We start from the raw sequence: 22,568 nt of genomic DNA, 5'->3' as shown, positions 1-22,568 counted from the left end.
GGGTTTTGTAGACTGCTTGATTCAGTTATTCTGCATAGACAACAGCAGAAAGATATTATCCCTATTAGTGCTGAGTCTGTTGTGAAAAGCATTAAAAGACTAAAACCAAGGTTGGTTTATTTGGATAGAATTTGTGTTGAACATTTAAGAGTTGATTCTCCTGAGTTGATTAGCCATCTACAACTACTTTTTCAGATGTGTGTTAGTAGCTTACTAGTTCCTGATTCTTTCCTGTGTGGTACTGTTACCTCTGTTCAGAAGTGAGGGAAGGATCCGCTTAATTGTGGATCTTACCAACCTATCACTGTAGCATGTAATTTAAGCAAACTATTTGAATATGTATTGCTCTCATTTATTCAAGATAAGGTGGATAATGATGCAAATCAGTTCAGTTTTAAGTCACATATAGGATGCCAGCATGCCCACTGTATACTTGCAACAGTGTTACAAGAAGCACATTGTTTAAAAATGGAAGTTTGCTTTTGTATGTTAGACCTATCTAAAGCTTTCAATACTGTTTGTCACTCTCAGGAATGGTTTTCTCTGACATGTTTGGGTGTGAATAGTTCAGTTATTTGTGTACTTTGGTTTTGGTACCAGAATTCATTTATTCAGTTGAAGCAGGATTCCCAAGCCTTTGGTAAAATCCCAGTTAGATCTGGGGTCTGTCAGGGTGGTGTGCTTTCACCTCATATTTTTAAAGCTTGTTTATTGAATGTTCTTAATATGATACTGCTTTCTTACTCTTCAGGGTTGTCAAACGTCTCCTACATTGCATATGTGGATGATCTTCTGCTTGTTAGCAGGTCAAAGTTTACTTTAATGAAGTCTGTGCTACTAGTATTGAAGCTGTATGGGGAAATTGGATTAAGCCTCAACACTGATAAATGCAAATATTTAGTGTTTAATTCAAAATCTTCAGCAATGCTGCTTGATTGTGGCTTATTTTCTGTAAAAAGTGTTGAATCTTTCTGATGGCTTGGGATCAATATTTGCAAATTGCTTATGTTATTTTGTTTCTGGGCATTGAGTTATATTCAAGAGAAGCTGAAAATGGGGTATGCAAAATTGTCCCCAATAGGGGAAGATATAACAGAAAGCCATTGGCTAAATTGTACTTAAGCTTTTGTGACCATGTGGTTTTGTCCCCAGCTGGCCTTCACATCCTGTTTTGACCAGGGGATATTAGTGATATTAGAATTATGTATTTCTAATATTGCAAGTTTTTATTGTATCTGCCTTGCAGATACAGTAAAAGAAAGATGATGCAGATTTTGGTGCTCTGGATATTGTAAATTGTTTTGTCAGACAAAGTATCCATCTTCAAGAGAACATTTATGCTACTTTGGGTGTTAACCACCCACTTATCCAGGTAGCCACAGCACATTGAGTGTAATGTTTATTTATTGTAATGTTGTTAATTGTATTTTTGTGTTTCTTTTCTTTTCTTGTGTTACTCCGCTTCATTTCCTGTATAGTGGGTCAGAAAATAAATTATTATTATTATTATAGCCTACCAGTCAAGTACACAAACTTCTAAGACTTAAAAACCAGAGTGTTTATAAAATAGCTTGACAATACTCTCCCAAAGTATGTTTTGGCCATGGATTCATGGTTGGAAGTGTCATTTAGGCCTACCTAACCCCTTTCCATGAGAGCAAGAAGTAGCTAAACTAGAATTTTACCAAGTTTGCTAGTCTTGGTGGTTTGGATTAAATTTTAGACTTCTTTCCCATCAACAGTTGTTTAGCCTATAGCCTAGGCTAATTTAAAATAGCCTAAATCCAAATTCAAATAGGCTAAATATAATTAGAAAATTTTTTTGTAAAGCCAACAGCAGATCTGGTTCCACTAGCAGAAGGAGGCAAAAAAAAGGGTACAATGGTAATACAAGTGGTAAAGTTCTACAAAATCATATTATTGAGTTAGGACTAAAGTGAATACACCATTCAATGCCTTTTTTTATGCTGATTACAAATATAATAAACATTTCTATCAGAAATGAATTTCAGCCCCCCTATATAGGCCAATTCAGGGTTAGGTTAGGTATAGCCTATATAGGGGGGGGCTGAAATTCATTTACAATAGAAATGCATATTATATTCATAATAAGCATAAAAAAAGGCATCAAATGGTGTATTCACTTTATTCCTAACTCAATAATATGATTTTGTAGAACTTTAACATACAAGTAATTAGGCGCTGTATTTGGTAAGAACACTGAATAGGAAATAAAAAAAAAACACTTCTTTAAGTTCCATCTTATATATTAATCCTACGAAAAATAAACATGAGCAATACATCATCGAAATGCCCTCGAAAAGAATGTACTAGGCTATCCTATATGCGTATGTCTATAACATTGTTCCCAATTCAACAATCCTACCAATAGGCTAGTGAGTAGTCTTCTTCTTAGTAGTTCTTCTTCTAGTAGTCTTCTTCTTCTTCTATTTAACAGCAGTGAGCTCCAGTTCAATGGTACCTTCTCTTATTTCTCAAAAACACTACCTGGACCTGAAATCCAAAATCGATCTGTTTCACGATTACCAACTGGACATATTTTATTACCTCAAATTACCTTAAATCGCATTGTCCAGCGAAATAAGCAAAAAATCGCTGGTCAGTGATGACGGGGAAGAATATGTCCTTTATGTCCAAAGGACATATTCCTATGTGCCGGAACATAATGACATAATAGGGCAAAAAAGGGACACATTCTGCAAATTTATGACATAAAATAAAATACTTCCCCGCTGGATACATGTTTTTTTAAAAAAAAATGTTATTTTTCACCAAATAAGTATTAAAACTACTTGTCTAGCACTAAATTTACTTAACTACTTATTTTCTACTAATTATTTTCAAGCGTTTTTTTTTACTTCTTTCTTCTTCTCCTAATTCACAGCAGGCAGGCTATTCAGTTGGTACTATTTAGCCCTTTTCTTTTTGCTTCACTCTGTGGGCTACAGAGCTACTGGCTTGGTTGTCTCTTATTTATTCGATATTCTCAGATATCTTTTAGTAGATCTTTCGACTCAAGGAGTTCAAATATAAGATGATAGATATCGATTTCTGTGCTCTGTGTGCAGGTATAGTTGGCTAGGCTCTTGGCTGATAGTGAGATTTTGTGGTGTTTGAAGCATTTTAACAGTTTACAAAGCAAGGTATGTTGTGCAGACGTCAGCATATTACATTCAAATAGGCAATGGTCAATTTTTTCATTATTCATATTACAATGCCTGCAAAAAGGGGACAGGGGAATTGAACCGCTTGAATTAGAAAACTTATATGAGAATGCAAGAAAATTTAGTCCATTTGTTCCAGATCGAATTCTATGATAAATTTTAGAAAGATACTTATTGGAAAAGGGGGAAAGGATAGGATTAATCTTATTAAAATTAATATCTGATAGCCTCCATCGGTAATTATCTCTAATTGGGATTGGTCTCCCACTTGACTGGTCAATATTTATAGCATTTTTTGCTATTTCATCAACCTGATGAGTAGCAGATGAGGCATTCCCGTTAAGAACCACTATTATGAGACCCTAACCAGGTCAATTTCTGAGTCTGCGAGAACGTATTTTCAATTACAGGTTAAGCAGGGCTAGAAGGGTCATAGAAAATGCCTTCGGAATATTTGTCACAAGGTGATGGATTTTCCGCACTAAAATATACTGCAAAAAAGACTCAGTGAACAACATTGTGAAGGCAGCTATTCGCCTTTATAACTACTTGATGAAAGTATAACTACCACAGAATCAAGAAGAAGACTGAACCAGTATTGTCCTCCAGGTTTCACAGATACAAAGACTAAAGATAGGTCAGTTGTCCCCGGGCAGTGGCGAAGTATGATTGAGGCGCAGGGCTTTAACAACTTAAAGAACCAGCATTGTAATCGTGGCTGTGACACTGCACTTGAAATAAGAAAAATATTTACGAGCTATTTCTCTGGCAGAGTAGAAGAAGTGTCTTGGCAAATGGCACATGTTACCAACTCAGGACAAAATTTGGCTACTCAAAACTAATTTTTTTTTTCGTTCAGCTCAGTTTTAAGAAAACAGGTGTATTTTCAAATAAATCTGATTTAGTCTGGATAAAAAAAGAGTTTTATTAAACTAGACAGGAACTAAACCACTGAACAAGAACTAATCAAGCTGTTCAAACTCAGCTTTAAACACAAGCTCCTGTATTTTAATCTTTAAAAGTCCTTTATTTCTCTTGTCCATGCGTAGCATGGACTTGTGAAGGCTTCTAAGGAAAAGCATATCTTCATCATCATCATCCTCTTGAGCTATATCCACAAGCTTATCAAACCTCGCTATGATACCACTTTCTATTTCATTTGTTGCACTGGTGGCCCTTTTCCTTTTCTTTGTTGGTTTTTCCCCATCATCACTTCTTGTACTCTCAACTGTTACATCATTTGCAATATCAGTAATAACAGTTTGATTGACTGATGTATAAAAAAGAGCATCATAGTTCTCTCCACTCACCACTACATGCTCAGTGTGCTGTTCTGGTTCTGGACTGGTAGATCCTGAAGCTGGGTAGAAAAAGTTAGTCTCAGTGTCTTTGTGAGAGGAAAATGGAGCCAGAAAGGACATTTGTTCATACCATGCCCAAGTTTTCTTTTTCTTGGCAGCAGATCCACTTTTGACCAACTTTTCATTTTTAAATTCCCTGTTGAAAGTGTCCTTTAAATTCTTCCACTTGGACTTGCAGTCAGCAACTATAAAAGAAGCAGGATTAGTACACTTAGTAATCATCACATCTTATCTAGTACTAACTAAAGTTTCTCGGCATCTAAAGTCATCACAAAGTCTCAACAATCTCTAGAACTGTATTATAATAATTTTGCAATTTGTGACCATTTTGTACTATCAGATCTATGTCATCCCAACTGTATCTCCAATTCATAGGTATGTGATAATGTCAGCATCAATGATCCCCATTGTGATGAAAGTGAATACTAAACTGCTAGCATATAAAATGCTTGAAACAAATTAAAAGCTGGAGAGAATATTGCAAATTGTATGTCTCATATACATAGGATTCTAGTGTTAGCAACCTAACTGGGCTAAAAGTGATGCAAACATCATTTTACTACAAACTGAGCTACATAAAGCTTTTTTTTCCAATAAATAATTCTTCCTAATAAAAAGAACAAAAAGATTTTTAGGTTTTTAGTGCGTTTGGCAACTTGTTGCGAAGCGTTCCTATTCTAATGGCAACTCCATGTCTGAACCTTTTTGCTAAACTTTAGTATTGCTCTTCTTTACCATTTGAAGAATCAAAGCAAAAGCTACCCTTCAGAAATTTGTGAAACAAACCCCTCAGAAAGTTTTGTGAAAACAAAGGAAGTTTTTTATTACCAAAAACTATCCATTAGCTGTATTACTGCTAAGAAGTAGTTGGAAATAAATCCCAAATAAGTAAACAATTTGCAAAAGATTCAGTAAACACTTTGGAGACATTATCCCAACATTCTATAATTTATTTTCCAATTGACTGAATAATATACAGTAAGAAATAAGCTGTTTTTATTAGGGGAACTATACTGAACCTTTACCATATTGACTTTAATCCTGAGTACATTACTGCTGTACTACATGAAGATGACATTATTTACTCCTTACAAAACACCATCCATTAAGCCCCCTAGACTTAGATCACATCTCTATCAGAAAGAATTGCCAAGCCAGCAAGCCTATATGCCAACTCAGGGTATATCTTTCTACATTAGGGGGGTGGGGGCAATTTTTTTTCTGATGTAAACGGGAGGTAAGTTTAAAATTTACCCCCACCCCCCTAATGGGTTAATATCTACCAAATCATATTATTGACTTACACATAAAGTGAATATACCACTCGATGCCTTTTTTTATGCTGATTACAAATATAATAATTGTTTCTATTGGAAATGAATTTCACCCCCCCCCCCCTCTATATATGCCAATTCATGGTATATATTTTGGTCAATATATACCAAATCATTATTGAGTTTCAAATAAAATGAATACACCATTTGATGCCTTTTTTTATGCTGATTACGAATATAATAAGCATTTATATGGTAAATGAATTTCAGCCCCCCCCCCCCATATAGGCTAGACCTACCCTAACCCTGAATGGGCATATATGGGGGGGCTGAAATTAATTTCCGATAGAAATGATTATTATATTGGTAATCAGCATAAAAAAAGGCATCAAATGGTGTATTCACTTTAGTCCTAACTCAATAATATGATTTGGTATTTATTGACCAACATTTCTACATTAGGATCAGATTGAATACCACTACTAATTTTCCCGCTCGTGGACTTAAAAAAAAATATGGATTGTTCTTACAGCCATTTAGTTTTTTAAGTATCCACCTCTTCAATTTGTTTCTTTCTATTTTATCCAAAATTCAGTTTTTAAGGAAATTTTCTACTCTTAAAAACTAATTTTGTGAAACAGTTATCATGAATACATAGATTCTGCTAGAAAGGTGATAGTAATTTGTTGGTTTGGGGGTAGTGCCCTTCTAGAACTCTCTCTCTGTCAAGCCAGGTTGATATTTTGCAGTCCAATTGTACATGCCTCATTTGGTAACATTTTAAGTAGTTTGCCCAATTTTCTCATTAAATTTTTAACTACTCTTTTGAATTGGATTGAATACCACTACTAGTTTTCCCACTTGTGGACTCTTCAAAAATATATGGATTGTTCTTACAGCCACTTAGTTTTTTAAGTATCCACCTCTTCAATTTGTTTCTTTCTATTTTATCCAAAATTCAGTTTTTAAGGAAAATTTCTACCCTTAGAAACTAATGTTGTGAACCAGTTATCATGAATACATAGATTCTGCTAGAAAGGTAATTGTAATGTTTCGGTTTTGGGGGTATTGCCCTTCTAGAACTCCCTCTCTGTCAAGCCAGATTGATATTTTGCGGTCCAACTGTACATGCCTCATTTGGTAACATTTTAAGTAGTTTGCCCAACTTTCTCCTTCAATTTTTAACTTCATAGCCATTTGACCAAAAACAAACCAGATCAGTAAAACAAGCTAGAACTATACCAGCAGTCTATTTCTATTAAATATTGTTAATTCCTAGCAGTTTTGGTCAGCTACAAGGGAGATTTAGGTATGTCTATGGTAATTCAGCATCCACTGTAATAGTCCTCTTCCTGTGGTAGAAATAATTACTCAAGCCAAACAATAGCCAAGTAATTTTCTTTGTTAGCCTACTTGAACAGCCAACTAATTTTTCTTTCTTGGTTTGACAGACAGACTTTGTAATCTTGTTGTAGTGTTGCATTCCCACACTATACTTAGGTTCCAGAAGAAAAAACATTTATGACCAAAACAACAGCTATTGTGTGTATTTTAGGCATTAGGGCCGTTTTTTTCCCTCATCAATGTGCTAAGATCTTACATCTTTTGTCAGAAAACGCTTAAAAGTGAAATCTGAACTAAGATCTTACATCTTTGGTCATTTTTGTGCAAATGTCTTTGATCATTCTGCTCTGTCTGAGAAAAATAGGGCCATTTTTTCACTCAATATGCTAAGATCTTACATCTTTTGTCATTTTTATGCAAACATCTTTCATCATTCTGCTCTTATCAGTGGTCTGAGAACAATAGGGGCGTTTTTTCAGTCATCAATGTGCTAAGATCTAAACTCTTGTGTCAGAAAACACTTAAAAGTGAAATCTTTGTACAAAGATCTTACATCTTTGGTTGTTTTGTGCAAATGTCTTTCATCATTCAGCTCTGATCAGTGGTCAGAGAACAATGATGAGTAGATCATCAAAGTTCTCTCATCATTGTTCTATATGGCAAAACAGTGGCGGTCTTCACACTTTTTGCTAACATCAGTGAGCTGTAAGATCTTAGAACAAAGATGAGATAAAAAACGATAATCTTTGCAGAAAGATGTAAGATCTTAGTGCTTTAAAAAATGGGCCTAATGATGAATAGATCATCAAAGTTTTCTCATAATTGTTCTATATGGCAAAACAGTGGCAGTCTTCACACTTTTTGCTAACATCAGTGAGCTGTAAGATCTTAGAAGATCATCTTTGCAGAAAGATGTAAGATCTTAGTGCTAAAAAATGGGGCTATTGTATTGGAAACAGGGAACTTTGTCCTTTTTTCCTATGGTTGATATCCCTAGTCAACTTTTGGTTATGTATGATTTTTTATTTAATACTTTGAATCTCAGGTATTGAAGAAAGCAGAATGGCATAGCTCTGTGGGGATAAAAATTAGAAACAGTATACATGTTTTTTAGCAAGATGCCATGTGGGTGCCATCCAAGGTGTGTTGCCATCTGTTATGCAGCTAATAAGCCTATACCAAATAGGGTTTTCAACAGAATCCAGATTTTCAATACAACAATTAGGTTCCCTCCCTGTAATCCAACATACAACCAAGGAATTTGATCAGTCTTTGGAAACATAAAGCAAATAGCTAAATTGCCCCAAGTCCTCATCTTCGTTTTGTTCCATGTCTCATGTTCTATTCACATAACTGTCAAATGGTGACAGCTTTTTCTGCTGGAACTGCCTCTATGAGAGGATATTTGTTTTTGAAGCACCACCCTTGAACAAGACAAGAACAACGCCATGGTGGCCATTGTGAGGGGTGCTCATAAACATATACAAAGGAACAGAATGGATTTTTCACAGAGTTTTCAGTTATGTGAATAACCTGTGGCAAGTTTGGAAGGCATAGCAGTTGAGGACTTCAGTTTAACAAACTAGAAGAGATTGGGATACCATGGTTGGTCACTAATGTTGTGTGCCCCACTGCAACAATGAAAGATCTAGGCTGTGCCAAAATGATCCTGCAAATAAGGTTTGTTTGAGAGTGCTAGCTGGTAGCTTTTTCAATCCCAATTTATGAGGTTTCAAAGATCCAGACAAACAGGAAATCCTGAATTAAATAAAAGAAAATTTATAGACTATAGAATAAAATTCTACTCAAATAACAGGAATTGTATTTTCAGCATTAAAACCAGAGAAATAAACTGATAGGCAAACTGAAAATTAAGGTAAAATATTGTTTTGCCAAAATTTCAATAGGTATAGTCCAGTTCACAAATCTTTAAGACTTATAAATCAGAACAGCATTAACATGGAAGCTTTTCAATACCTTCCTGGAGTATATTTTTTGCCATGGATTCACTTTTCTACCCTAATCCCTTTCAAAAGATAGCAAAAAGTAGCTAAACTTGAATTTTACCCAAATATTTAGATAAAATTATATATTTCCTATCTATTATCCCAGTGCTTATCTCTTGTTTCATTTCATGTGTCTATAAATTGTATAAGCTAGCTAAACTATAATGAAACAAGAACCAGAAAAACAAGTGATGGGTGGTCTAATGCGATGGAAATATATAATTTGGACTGGATATTTACAAATTAAGGGGGTTGAGGGCAAAGTATAGCAGGGTTAAATGCAAAATGTGCTAGCTACAATCATTCTGTATGTTATGAAGCAGGCTATGAATTGTTTTTTTTTTAACATTTTTCCTCCTCTAGACTTATGCCCTGAATGGTACAACACAACTCTTTTTTTTATTGTACTTAGTTCAGAATTGACCATGTGCAAGACTATTGCAGGGAAATTATTGTAATGGGGGAGAGAAAGTTCAAAACTAGGCTAGGTCTATCCTTGCTATCTAACCATAGGGTTAACCTAGCAATAAAATAACCAACAAAAACAAACCAATCATAATGATTGAATAAATTTGTGAAGCTGAAAACAGTTTTGTGTACTTCATTTATGCAGAAAATCTATTTTACTAGGTTTCACTACCATGCTGTAGCATAACCCCACCCTCTTGGAAGGCGACCTTAATTCAAATCTTTGTGGGTAAGATGAGGGTCTTTTGCTGCTTGCTATTGCCTTGGTTAAACTGACCAGAATATGCTATCATGACTGAATTAATTCATAGATACTATGAATCTTATTTGCTCCATTTTTCCTTTATGCTTGATCAAAATTGGGTAATTTTCACAGAGTTGGCAAAGGAGATCTAGTATTTTCAGCTGTGTAAAAGTGGTTCACTTCTGGTCCAGTGTCAGGAATATAGATCTGTTCTGGAACAAGAGCACCTGGTACAAGCACAATTTATGGTAAAGGTGCAGTGTAGCTCCCCCTGTAGTATAGGGTGCAGAGGCCCTACAAATAGAACTGCAACATACAGGAAGAAGTGTGTCTTTTGCATTCTGCTTCTACTGGACAGCATCTGTGCAACTTAACAACCCAATTGACTGAATAATATACCTTTGCATATAAGCTTTTTTTTTATTAGGGGGAGCTACACTGCACCTTTACCCTTAAATTTTTTTTTACAAACATTTGAACATTTATTTAGGTGCCAAAAAAGGCAAAGAAGTTAAAAAGATGTGATACAGAAAGATCAGTAGGAGTCTTCACAACAATGCCAAAATGTTTTATGGTAAAAGAAACTGAATTGACTTTCCAGTTTTTAAGTTAATTTGACCCTTAAAAATTAAGACTGTGAACCAGTATATCATGACTGTATAGACCAATATACCATGAATGTATATGTTTTGAACCATGGAAGCTTAGATTCTGCTAGAAAGGTGACAACAATTGGACGGTTTTGGGGTCAATGCACTTCTAGAACTCTCTCTTGGTCCAGCCAGGTGGACTGAGTTCCAAAACCTGCTAGCAAGTTGCTTTGGCCTTATTGTTTAGAGTTTTCAAATATCTGGCAGGAATGGAAAAATTACTTAGTACTGAAGAGTTGAAGACTGACAGCATTTTCTTTCCTTTACTAGCAAAATTGGTTCCACAAAAGAGCAATATTTCACTCCCTAAGCTGTATTGTGCTTATTTGAATGAATAAAAAATAAATGAAAAGCTGTTATGAAGATACATTCCCACATCCATTTTGTTTTAAGAAATGAGAAAAACTCTTTTCAACTGCAAGGCTAGAGTTGCATTACTGAGTTTTACTGCATGCATTAGACATAAACTAAAGTTTCTTTTCAAAAGCTCTCTTCAGTTGTCGTGAGAGTGAAACCACTACAAATTCAGTGAGCTAACAGACATTTTTTCAGGTGTCATTCCACAAATTACCAAGAGACCCAGAATGGAGCAAACAGTGGCTAATCAAGATTAGAAGAGATGTAGGACCAAACTTTAGAATTAGTGAAAATAACACTAGAATATGTTCAAACACTTTTTATCCACAAACTTTTTCCCTTCTATTTAAAGCATTTTAGATGGATTCTAAGCCAACAATGGGCATATTGCTGTCACAAATGAGCTGGTGGAAAACAAATTGAAAATGTAAATTTTCCTTTTTTTATCATTTCAAGACTAGAGTATCACAAAGTGAAGCATTCACCATGTTTTTTGTATGTTAAGTAAATACAATCCCTGGAGGAGCTTTGCTGATACCTTGTCCTAAGATAATACATCTTAAAACAATATATTCGTTATGGAAGAGTAGTGAAAATGGAAATAAATTCATCTTGGCTTTTTTCAGTATTTTTTTCAAATAGTTGTTTTTCCCTGGCCATTTTGGTGTTGGCTAAGTGGATGGTACTCTTGGTTGGGAGTCCTTTGTCCATGTTGCACAGGTTTGATTTCTGGCATTTCCAGTTTATTTGGTTTGGAATGAGGTTCTGTGATGTTACTCTGTATTCTCAGCCAGAGTTAACCCAGCTCTAAATGGGTCACAGAGAAATCTGGGAAAGGTAAACAGGAAGGGTGTTCAAAAGCACAGGATGGCTGGGCCCTAGCCCCCCATTCCTCTTCCTGGCTAATGGGTCACAAAACGGAGATCAGCACTGCCAGTTTAGACCTTGATGGGCTAGTCCTGCTGTCCTTACTTATGTATTCATGTTCAGTTTGCGTACATTTTATCTTCATTGATTTTCAAAATCATATAGACACTCAGCCAACAGTCTCAAAGCACAATTAGTATTAAATAGTTTTTCAGCTCATGCTGACTTTCCATGTATAACAAATGTGTATTTGTGTGTATAAAGTAGATATTTTAAAGTCATAAATTATTGAGAGGTCCCTTGTACAACTTTATTAACTTTTTGGGCAATAAACTCTTTTAATCACAATAAAATATTTATTTAGGTCCCTTACCAGTAGCTGCCCTTTCTATTGCACTTGGCAATGATTGAAATATATTGTGGTCACTAAAAATTTTGAAAATCTAACTTATTTTACCAATTTAAGGTTGTTGAAGAAGGTGTTAGAAAATATTGAAGTACTGAATTAGCCATGGAAACCTTCTTTTATATCAATTAAATGTAATTTAGAAATGTAAGTAATATTGTCCTTACTTTGGGCTGATCAGTGGAAGTATGGATTAGAGAGTGGGTCATGTGATGTATGTGTAGAATTAAGTGATTTGAGAAATGAAATGCAGGTTTGATAAGAGATGGCTGGTGAATGTGATGAGGGATGAATGTTTTGCAAAATTTAAAAATCTAGGACAATTACTCAGGTTGACAATAGAGCCAAGAAGAAAAATTTTGTGATTTGTTTTTCTTTGTTCCTGTTATGCTTATGCAATGTCATATATTTAAAATTTAATTTTCTTTTTTGTTTTGAAATGCCTTGGCCCTAGGGCCTTAGTGCGATAAAACTTACTTATGTCTATCCACTTTTTTTTATACAAACAGGAGGTCTATGCCTGCTAGCTTCAACAAAGGCAAATGTAATTTGGAGACCAGGGATTCTAAAGTAGGTCAAATGAACCTTTAGCATGAATAAGTAATTTATAAAAAAATGTATGTCTATTTAAATATTAAATAAAAGTCTTTTATAAAACACACAAGAAAAATGAATAAAGAATAGTACTCTTTTAAACCCATTGAATGAAGTATCATAATTATAGGTCACCCTTAAGATAGAAATGAACAAAGCTTCAAATATGAATCTGTTTTATTAAAACAGACAGAAGGGGCAAACCTCCAAGCTTTGACAAGTTCAATCTCACTTTTGGGTTCCTTCCTTTTCTGAATAAAATTGAACCACAGTAATAAAAAGGAGGTAAGATTACTTGATAATAAGTTGATGTTTGTGTTTCTTCCAGGGAGATTGGTCAAAGGATGCAAGACAGCTTCCTAAGACAACAGATGTTAGTATTAAGGAGTACTACAATTAGTCTAACTCAGCTGCAAGGCAGTTCAATCGTAGTTTTTCATTCCTAGTTGAGCAGTATATTGATTTGGAAACGGTATATGTGAAACCAGTTGAAGGAATTTTTGGCAGCACTGGCACTTTAATAAAGGCATGCTGCTGCAGAAGTTACAAGAAAAAACAAAAGCCCCATTCTCTTGAAGTGCTAGTTGGAAGCAAAGGGCGAATTTCAGATTGCTTTTCCACATGTGTAGCTGGAATCGTGTTTTGCAACCACCTTGTTGCATTAATGAAGATGTTGCAGCAGTTGCAGAGTCTTAATTACAAAGTGATCCCTCCTGAACACGCTTGTACTGAAATCCCCCAACAGTGGAGCTACATGAGAAAGCGTGACATGGTTCCACAAAAGGTTTTCGACATAGACATATGAAGAGTGCAAGAGGGAGGCGTTAATCAGATAAAGACAGGTAATTGTCATTTTACAGTCATAATCATAGGTTTTTAAACAGTAAGATAAACACTATGTCACCATGTAAATCAAACTAGTAAAGTAAGGCACAAACAAGTTGCACTTCCTACAGGTGCGGAAATTTGGAGGCAGAAGATTGAGCTTCCTTCTTCTTTTGGAGTTGTCAGGAGGTAGGGGAGACCACCCCACTTGCTTGTGAATTTGTTCATTTATTGGATCTGAAGTAGAATGTCATGTAAAAATTACAGGCTCTACAGTTCAAATTTAGCATTCATAGGTATTCAAGAAGATCCCCTTGCTGTAACTTTCTTACAATGTATTTCCAAGGCTAAACAATAGAATCCAATCATAAAGTCCATCTCTACTTCTTTATGCTAGCAGTACTCTTAACACTAACTTTGGCTCAGTTTGCAGTATAACCCAGCCCCACTTAGATAGGCTTTAAAAACTCGCCCTGAAACAGCCTCTTGTATTTTCATTGTTCTACAAAAGACAAATTAAGCAAAGTTGCCTTTGGTTATACTAGCAGAAAAAAGCCTTCGTCATGGATTGACACCTAGCCCAGATTTGCCACCCCGAGTTCACCATGAGTAGACGTGGCAAACCTAAACTCTTTTTATGGCGAACCTCAATGAAGTTGTGTGTTTCAATGTATGTCTTCACTGTGACCATTGTAGAGGAGACTGCAAGCTTTTCACAACTTTAGCCTTTCTTTTGGTGGAGTGGGACATTTCGAAAGGTTTAAAAACAAACGATTAAAACTGTATTTGTCCTTATTTATTTTTTTTTTGCTAAACTAAATATCTCCGTCTTCTCATCAACTGTTTCCATGGAGAAAGTATCACCACTAGATGTTGCGTTGATTTGCCCAAAATAAGAATTTCCGTACCAATAGAAACAGAAATATCTGTAACTGGTGAATTTAGGCTGCTGTAAATCAGAGCTGGTCTCCCCTAACGCGTTTCTATAATTGTAGTTACACAATATCCGTTTGCCGAACTTCGTCGCAATGTCATGCCTTCACGCTGATAGGTTGTTCAGTTCCTGACCATAGTTCTCAACATTCTTCTCTTAATTATTGATAATTCTAGTTTATTGACCCTTTTCAATTCTTTTGTCTAGGTAGTGTTGTTTTGACAAAGCGCCACAGTCTGAACAGAGATGGTTTAGAATAGATATGAAATTATTTAAGTAATATAATTAGATAATAGGTCACATCCAAATTTTTTGTTTTGACGTTTGACAGAACCCCATGATCCACAGCCTTTTGGTTTGGTTGGTTGTTTGGTTTTGTTCTATACAACGTCTTTTATTTGCATACATACCTATTGCTAAATATCAAATCATTATTTTCCGTGAAGTCCAAACTCTCAAAACCAACGTAGCGTCAGTTTAAACCTTTCAGGAAGGCGTCCACGCGAAACCTTCAGCGAACACAAGGGAGATCTCTCCTTGCCATGACTGGTTTTAGAGTGTTTAGTGTGACAAGCAGATTTCGCTGTTGAATTGGGATTTATGTAAGGAATTGATGCTGAGAATATTGGAAATGCTGCGACAGGTGCTTTAAGTACTTGGCGCCGCGAATCTAGGAATACAACAAAAAACCAATGTGGGTGCGATGTCGATTTGACTCTAGAAACCTAAGTGTGATAAGCAGTGGCGTAGCTCACTGATTTCCAGGGAGGGACAAAGGTCTATAGTGGGCCGATAAAACGCACCCACCTTTCTCATTCATTACCGATCTTCAGGCAGACATTTCATTTTTTGCCGCGAAATCCTGAAAATATAGAAATTTATTACTAAACAGTGTATTATTCCTAACATTTGCCTATTAATACCGATTTTAGAGAAATAAACACCCATAAAATTAATGTTGTATTGCAAAGGATCTAAGTTATTTAAAAAACGAGAATTAGGAAATGTCTTCTTGTTTATTTGCAGACACAAGAACTAAATGAATGTCAGAGACAGTATTTTCTGATGCAAAGCACCGGATAATTACGGGACCTCCCACTGGAGTGTAGTGATACCTTGCAATTTTTTTATTTTCACCCCCGTGTAGGTTGTTACAACAAATTCGGTGACTCATACAATTTTCGATTTTATGGCATTTCTGACAAACCTCGCCAGATTTGGGGGGGGGGGTCGCTCCTGTCGGCCCTCAACCCCTAATATAGCCAACCCAAGGGGTACTAGTAAATATTTTAAAATACAGTTGTTAGCTTGTGGAATTCCCTCAGTGAAAAAAGAGTGACATCTACCAGCATAGAGGTGTTCAAGTCATCAGTGGATAGGGAGTAGCTTAATAAACCATGGACCACCGCTTGGAACCCTACTGGACTAACTATCGATCATCACTGAAGCTGGTGGAAACATGATTCGTTCTGTTGCTAGGAAGTGTGATTTGAGGTAATCTTAAAGTAAATAAACTTGTAGGAATTGATCCAGAGACTTTATGATCCCCCCAGGAAGGTACCTTTCTCCACTGCCTCACCTTTAAAGGGAACTCCCATTTGGTAACCTTTTCCCGTTTTGTGTCTTAATGTTAAAATCACTGAGACTTATATCTTATGCTCAAATGAGGCATAAAGAAAAATATTTTGAGCCTTATAACTTTGTTCAGTCCTGATTTAGCCATAAGGTTTAAATATGTTTCTTAAGTCTAAGAAAAAACTCTTCATATGGTTTAAAATTTGAGTGAAGCAATAGGAACTATGTTCTGTAAAACTACAGCCGATGCAAAAAGATTGAAAAAACAAAATTAAGGGAAAACTTTTTTTTATCAAAATTTAGATAGGCATAGATCTGTCCTTCATGCAATCCTCTAAGCCCTAAAAAGAAGGAAAAGGTAGAACTAGTAGCTTGATAACATCTTTCCAGGATATGTATTAAAGCAACCATTTAAGCAGTAAAGAGCAACCATTTGATCATAGAAGTAAACTTGTTATTTGTAAGATAAACATGATTACATGAAGAAAACTTGTGTTTATTATGGGGCAATCTGAGAAGAGCTGGAAGGTGTAATCTGGTTACTTCTACTTCAAGTGGATGTCAACCAACAAGGGGTGAGCTACTTACACTCCAGGAAAAGCACACATCAGTCAAACTTGTGCCAAAGTCCAAAACACCACTTTTCATGACCTGCCAAATATGCAAGGAATAGGAAAGGGCAATGCTGGAAAAAGTACAATGAAGGAGGGAAAGAGGAATATTGTCAAAAATTTGCAAAAGCTCAAAACAAACGGATAAATTTACCTAAAGAACATTATGCACATTTGAGTCTGAGCTAGCTGATGACAGTAAGAAAGCCCAAAGAAGTTCTGGAAATACATATCCAGTTAAGACCATAGCAGATAATAAGTAAAAACACTGCATGGATGATGGCAGGGATGTAAATAGCTTGAAGGATATTGCTAAACATTTCAACAAATAATTTGCACTGGTTTTTAACACCAAACCAGATGGTATTCTTCCTTTGACATCCTTGAGCCAATACCACCTATTCAACATATTTTACCTGTTGTCCAAAAACAACTTGAAGTGCTATACATCAGCAAGTCCACTGGTTCTGATATCTTGCATCCAAAACTACTGAAGGAGCTTGGCAAGGAAATTTCACTACCACTGTGTAATATATTTCAAGTGTTGCTTTAATCAAGAAAGGTACCCATAGACTGGAAGCTGACCCATCAGTATTACTTCAGAAGTGGCTGAAACTTTTGAGTGGATTGTGAATGTTAACATTCTGACTTACCTCCTCACCAACAATATTCTGTCCCATGGCCAGTATGGCTTTCAGCCAAGGAAATTGGTTGAGACTAATCTCATCAAGTCATACAACATCATAAAATGACACCTGGATAAAGGAATCCCTGTGAACTTGATTTAATTGGACCTTGCTAAGCCCTTCAACAAGGTGCCTCACGACCACCTCAAATTGTAACTCGTGGCAGCAGGTACCCTCACAAACATAGTTCATTGGGCTGTGGACTTTCTGAAAGTTTTGACTCAGCAGGTTTGACTCTTCTCTGCTAATGGTGAGAAGGTTTTTGCTAGAGAATTTGATTGTCAAAGAAGAGTCCTCCAAGGCACTGTTATGGGTCCTACTATATTTCTCATATATGTCATTGATACAATGAATGGAATAAAAAACAAAATTACTTTCTATGCTGATGATGCCAAGCTGTTTCGACTTGAAAATCAGTGAAGTTTGCAGTGTGATTTTCTTAAAAGACAAACATGGACACAAGTTAGGCTACTTGAGTTCAACATATCAAAGTACAGTGTCCTTCACTTTGATAATAACAACCTCTGTCACAAGTAAAACATGTCTGATCCCAATTCACTGTCAAACTCAGTACTTAAGACAAGTCCCAAAGAAAGAGATCTGGGAGTACTTATAAAGGGACAACTTAAGCTCAAAGGCCACTGGCAACAAGCAGTGTCAAGAGCAAACTAAGCCTCAATCTCCTCAAATGCATCATAACCAGCCATTTTTGCAAAGTCTTTTTAAGGCTATAATCAGTCCTGTTTTTGATTTCAGTGCGTGTGTCACCTCCCCTTCTTATAAGAAGCATACAAGCCTACTTGACGGAGGTCAAAGGCTTAACACAAAGTGCATAGCTGGACCTTATGATCTCCCTTACAAGAAGAGACTGGAGTGCTTGCAGCTGCCGAACCCTTGTTTTCAGATGCTACCATGGTAACATGATGCTGGCCTGGAAGTATAATGCACAACCAAATAACACCCTTTCTACCAAACATTCAAGCCAGCAACATACAAGAGGTTTGAATGTTGCTTAATACAACATACACAGCAGATTGTCAATGATTGGAATAACCTTCAAGCTTAAACAGTGATTGTACCCGCAGCTGCATCTTTTAAATCCAGACTTGACAAGGAATAGATTCATAAGCCATTGGATTATGAGTGGGGCTGTCTGTCCCATTTAATTACCAATTGATGCCAACCTCATCATATGATGTCTTGCTGGGAGGCTGATGCTGCTTCTTATGTCCAACCATCTTGTATACTCTATCCAAAGTGGCTGTGGTCTGGTGGTGTCAGCTTTGAACCATCGGAGAATGGCCATGCCTACTTTGTTGTCATAATTACCGAGTGGGCCTAAATTGCATCTCTCCATCAGACCTCTCTTACAGCATGTCAGTGGGACCTAATAGAATTTCTGAATTTTTAGGCCATTAGATAATAGTAGGAGAAAAATAAGTTTTGACCAGGAAAAAATTGATACAGAAATGGTTTCTTCACCATCCGGACCGGAAAAAAAAGCTTAACAACATATCAAAAATCTAAATCTCTAGCTCGATGCGAAATCGTTTTTTTTTTTAATGTTTTTTTTTTTATTTTCTCAAAAACCGGGAAAAAAAAATTAAAAACGTAAAATATAATTTTTTAAACATATTTTTAGATAAGCTTTTGGCTCTGTATTAATTTCTGATACTCCTTTCGTTACCTGACCAAAATAAAAATATTTATCAGCAAAAAAAAAAAAAAATGGGGAAAAAAACTTACCAGCGTTTATCAAGGTCTACTACGGAATAAGTTTGTCGTTCTTGTAGTCTATTTGGCTATGTAAACGAAAGGCTTAGAAAAAAAAGTCTAAACAACAATAAACAGGAATGACGAAACACCTCAGCGCCAAACACCATGAGACAAGGTAGGTTATAACTTAATGTGTTCAGAGAAAAGCTTTTATCTTATTTTTCAAATATATAAAATTGTACATCATCAAAATGTAGGAACTAGATTTTTCATCGTCACATTTAACTGTTATTCTTCTTCACTAATTTCTTCTTCTTGAAACTTCGAATTGTTGCACGAGCTTCCCTTACAGGTACGGCAGGCTATAGTACACTCAAGTCCGTTTTTCTTTCAGGTACACTTTTCACTATCACAGCCGTCAATACGACACGAGCATTTGATAATTTTCAGCAGCTGAGACGGAGCGGCAGGGAGATCTGTTTTTATTGGCGCAAAAACTTCGTTATCCTGCAGTTTTCATCTCAGTCGTAAAGGGTCTACTGGGTTCCCGAGCCAGATTTGAACTTGGCAGGAGACACGTAGCGAGTGGTACTTCGCTGCTGCCTGAGTCGGTGGCAGTTCTTGTGGATGCACGAAAGTGGTGGCAGTGCTCACTTTTCTGTGAAAGATTAGCTTTCTGGCAGTGTCCAGGTTCGAAACATCAGGGCAACCGTACAGTATCAACAATGCTCGCTCTCCTGCTGCCACAATATCGTCAAGCGATGCGAGCTTGTCGCCAAATATAGCAGCGCTGTCCCTGAAACTCTTGTTGCAAAGTAGCAGCTGAACGGCTTTGCCCTTTCCTATTCCGTAAAAGTGAGAGGTTGTGTCACAACCCAGCACGGCATGACAGAACGGTATCAGATTGCTGACATCTGTTCCTAGCTTCTGCTTCATCTCAATAATAGCCCAAGCTTAACTATTACCGCCAAGCTTAGCTTCAGGTGAGAAATATAAACGCCCGGAACGCGAATCTTATCGACTGATCAGAAGAACCAAGATGTCAGTATCATCAGCAACCACGATTGTGTCTGTAAGACTAGCAGCTTCTACGGCTTTTTCTACAATCAGAACGTCGGCGTCTCCTTCCGAGTGAAAAATTCGGAAACCAACGGCTTCCAAATGGTTGCAGAGCAGCTTCAGGAAACGTCCTTTGTTTGTCTTACATGAAAGAAACTCTTCTTTCTTCATGCACAGGGTCATCTCTTCGGTCAAAAAAACTTGGCGGCCAACCATCCTTCCTCGACGTAAATGTGTAGCATTTTTGATTGCTGGACCACCCTCATATCCGTCAAACACAACGATCGCACTAGGGTACCTTGCTTTTACGTAATGGACATATGAAGCAAAGATGACCTTGAAGGTTGACCCTACCTTCCATGGAACTCGATGTAGAAGAGAACCACCATCCAAGACGATATTACACGCAGAAGCAGGTCTTGAGGGTGACTGAGTCTCAATCCCGCCTGAAAGATCGCTTTTGCAAGCTCTGGCTTATTTGCTTTTCTCATAAGGCCTTCGCTTTCGAAAAGAGAAGGAGGAATCGTACAAAGTTCGTTCTTGAAGTATTCTTCTCCGAGGTCAGTTCGTTGGGCTACTATTATAAACCACTGGAAAAGGAGCGCCGGATCTATGTGCGCTACCACAGAGGACCCCGCCTTTTTGGCATTCATTAGGGTCACTTGGTCTTTTTTCTTGAAGACTTGCTCCTTCAAGGTTTTTCCCGTCATCTTACTTTGAATCAACTTTCCAGCCACATTGGCCTCGTCAACATTAACATCTTGGGAAGCAGTTATGGCGTTGGCAATGTTTCTAAGCTGATTGTCACCTCTGAACGGAGAAGATTCTCCGAAGTATCCGAAGAGCCTCTGGGTATAGTCGAAGTCACGCTCCTTTCTACTGGAACTCATGTCGCGGTGCTGCTCACTTGTCGAGTAACCAATTTTTGTCAAATTTTGCATCAAGAGGTTGATCTCCAGGCATGCTGGTCTTGACAGAACCCAAATGGCTCTCTGCTGTTCTGTCATCCCACCTCCAGTTGTAAGACCGCCCAATGTTTCCAGACTTCTCATATACTCCTGCTCGATGACAAGATCTGCCGAGAGCCTAGCCCAGCGTCGCTCTGATCTTCTAATGGTGTGACCTCCCTGTTCAAATGCTTCACTAGTTTGAAGCTTAGCCATCTCTTGCTGGTATATCCAGACCGACTTGACATAGAGGTTATGTCCAGATGCTGCTAGAAACGGAAGCATCTCTACTGGAGATTGTAGGTGCAAATCCCACAGGCCTAGTCTCTCGGCACGTATGAACTTAAGTAGTATCACAACCATGTCAAGATACTGAAACCAGAGCTTCGCATTTCTCTGAGTCAGCAGGTCTTGGCGTCTCTGCTTGAGAAAGTTTTCAAGTTGCTTGAGCTGGGGATCATGACTGAGATCTTCGGGTGGGAGGTATCCATCCAGTACGTTAGCAAAGACAGTAGGTATGTCTAGAGACGTCAACGTCGCTTGCTCTTCTTCGAGGAGATAAGCATATATGGCTGAGCTCACGAGAATGTGAGCTTGAACAGCTCTAGAAATTGCTTTTCCAGAAAGAATGTACGGCACTGCACCAGTCGCGTATACCAATTCCAGAACCTCTTTCAGACCAGAACCTTGCATGAGGTGTCCTATGCATCCGACGAAACTCATCATAAAATGAAAACCGCTTAACTTGAGAACAATACTACTCGGCTCATTCGTCGTGTCGGACTTGAGGATCTTCATAGACTTCCACCAGAGTCGCTGGTCAAATGTGAGAACGGGTGTGAATCCGTAGGTTCTGCCTTGCGAAGCTACAAAGCGCAAGGTTGAGTAAAGGCAGGATTCGTTGCTAGACGGGAGGTCAATCATGGGCAAAACAAGACGCTTGCCTTGCTGCGAAGGTTTCCCGTATCATGATGTATTTGGTTAGAGAAAACTGACTGCATGATTCCATTCCAGCTCGGCCTTGGGACATTCAGGAACCCGGTAGCTAACCAGAGCTGATCGAATGAGGCATGCGGGTCGTTGACATTTTTGCCAGGGATCTTCTCATATTGCACCTTCGAAAGCACTGTCTCACTTAAGCGGTAAGGGTAGATGGGAATTTTTCCTTTTTGGGCTACTTCATCTAGTGAAACTTCAACTCTCGGAATGGGCGATCGGCTGTTAATGAGAGGAGGCGTGACTGTTGCTAGCAGAGCCATCCCATGGAAAGTGTTTCTTCCGTCCACTGTGCAAACATCGTGATCTGCATTATCAGCTACATGCTGCACAGCATGTGTGGAGGTAACTCCTGCAAGGCTAGATTCATCATGGACTGATGCACAGCGTTTAAATTTCTGGACTTCAGCATAGGAGGAGCAGAATCCATGGCTGTGTAAAGTGTCAATAAGAAATATGGACT

At 37.4% G+C, this 22,568-nt stretch overlaps 2 protein-coding genes across 3 annotated transcripts in view; both read right to left on the bottom strand.

Moving 5' to 3' along the window:
- Positions 1–2,506, bottom strand: part of LOC148954519 (sex-lethal homolog) — an 81,283-nt gene extending 78,777 nt beyond the window's left edge. The window contains exon 1 of one of the 2 annotated variants that reach the window (XM_089086563.1): positions 2,387–2,506. The gene's annotated coding sequence lies outside the window, so the exon portion shown is untranslated. Of the gene's footprint in view, positions 1–2,301; positions 2,341–2,386 lie in introns of those variants that run through there. The other variant, XM_089086564.1, reaches the window with a different exon arrangement.
- Positions 2,507–4,147: 1,641 nt separating this feature from the next.
- Positions 4,148–18,693, bottom strand: LOC148954518 (uncharacterized). Its single transcript, XM_089086311.1, has 2 exons — positions 18,558–18,693; positions 4,148–4,731 (listed from the first exon to the last, which is right to left on the bottom strand). Exons 1-2 carry the CDS (start codon positions 18,691–18,693, stop codon positions 4,148–4,150), a joined length of 720 nt encoding a protein of 239 aa, XP_088942437.1.
- Between the last annotated feature and the right edge of the window lie 3,875 nt (positions 18,694–22,568).

The sequence above is a fragment of the Artemia sp. Qi Xiang Cuo genome, chromosome 3 (assembly GCF_049724085.1).
Source record: "Artemia sp. Qi Xiang Cuo chromosome 3, ASM4972408v1, whole genome shotgun sequence".
Taxonomy (NCBI): Eukaryota; Metazoa; Arthropoda; class Branchiopoda; order Anostraca; family Artemiidae; genus Artemia; species Artemia sp. Qi Xiang Cuo.
This window is presented reverse-complemented; position numbering and strand designations above follow the sequence as displayed.

Excerpts from the sequence above, each read along its gene's own strand:
- LOC148954518 (XM_089086311.1), bottom strand. The coding sequence starts at position 18,693 with ATGGCCATTCTCCGATGGTTCAAAGCTGACACCACCAGACCACAGCCA. Across the intron at positions 4,732-18,557 it reads GATGAGGTTGGCATCAATTG|TTGCTGACTGCAAGTCCAAG; the intron begins GTAATTAAATGG and ends CTTCTTTTATAG.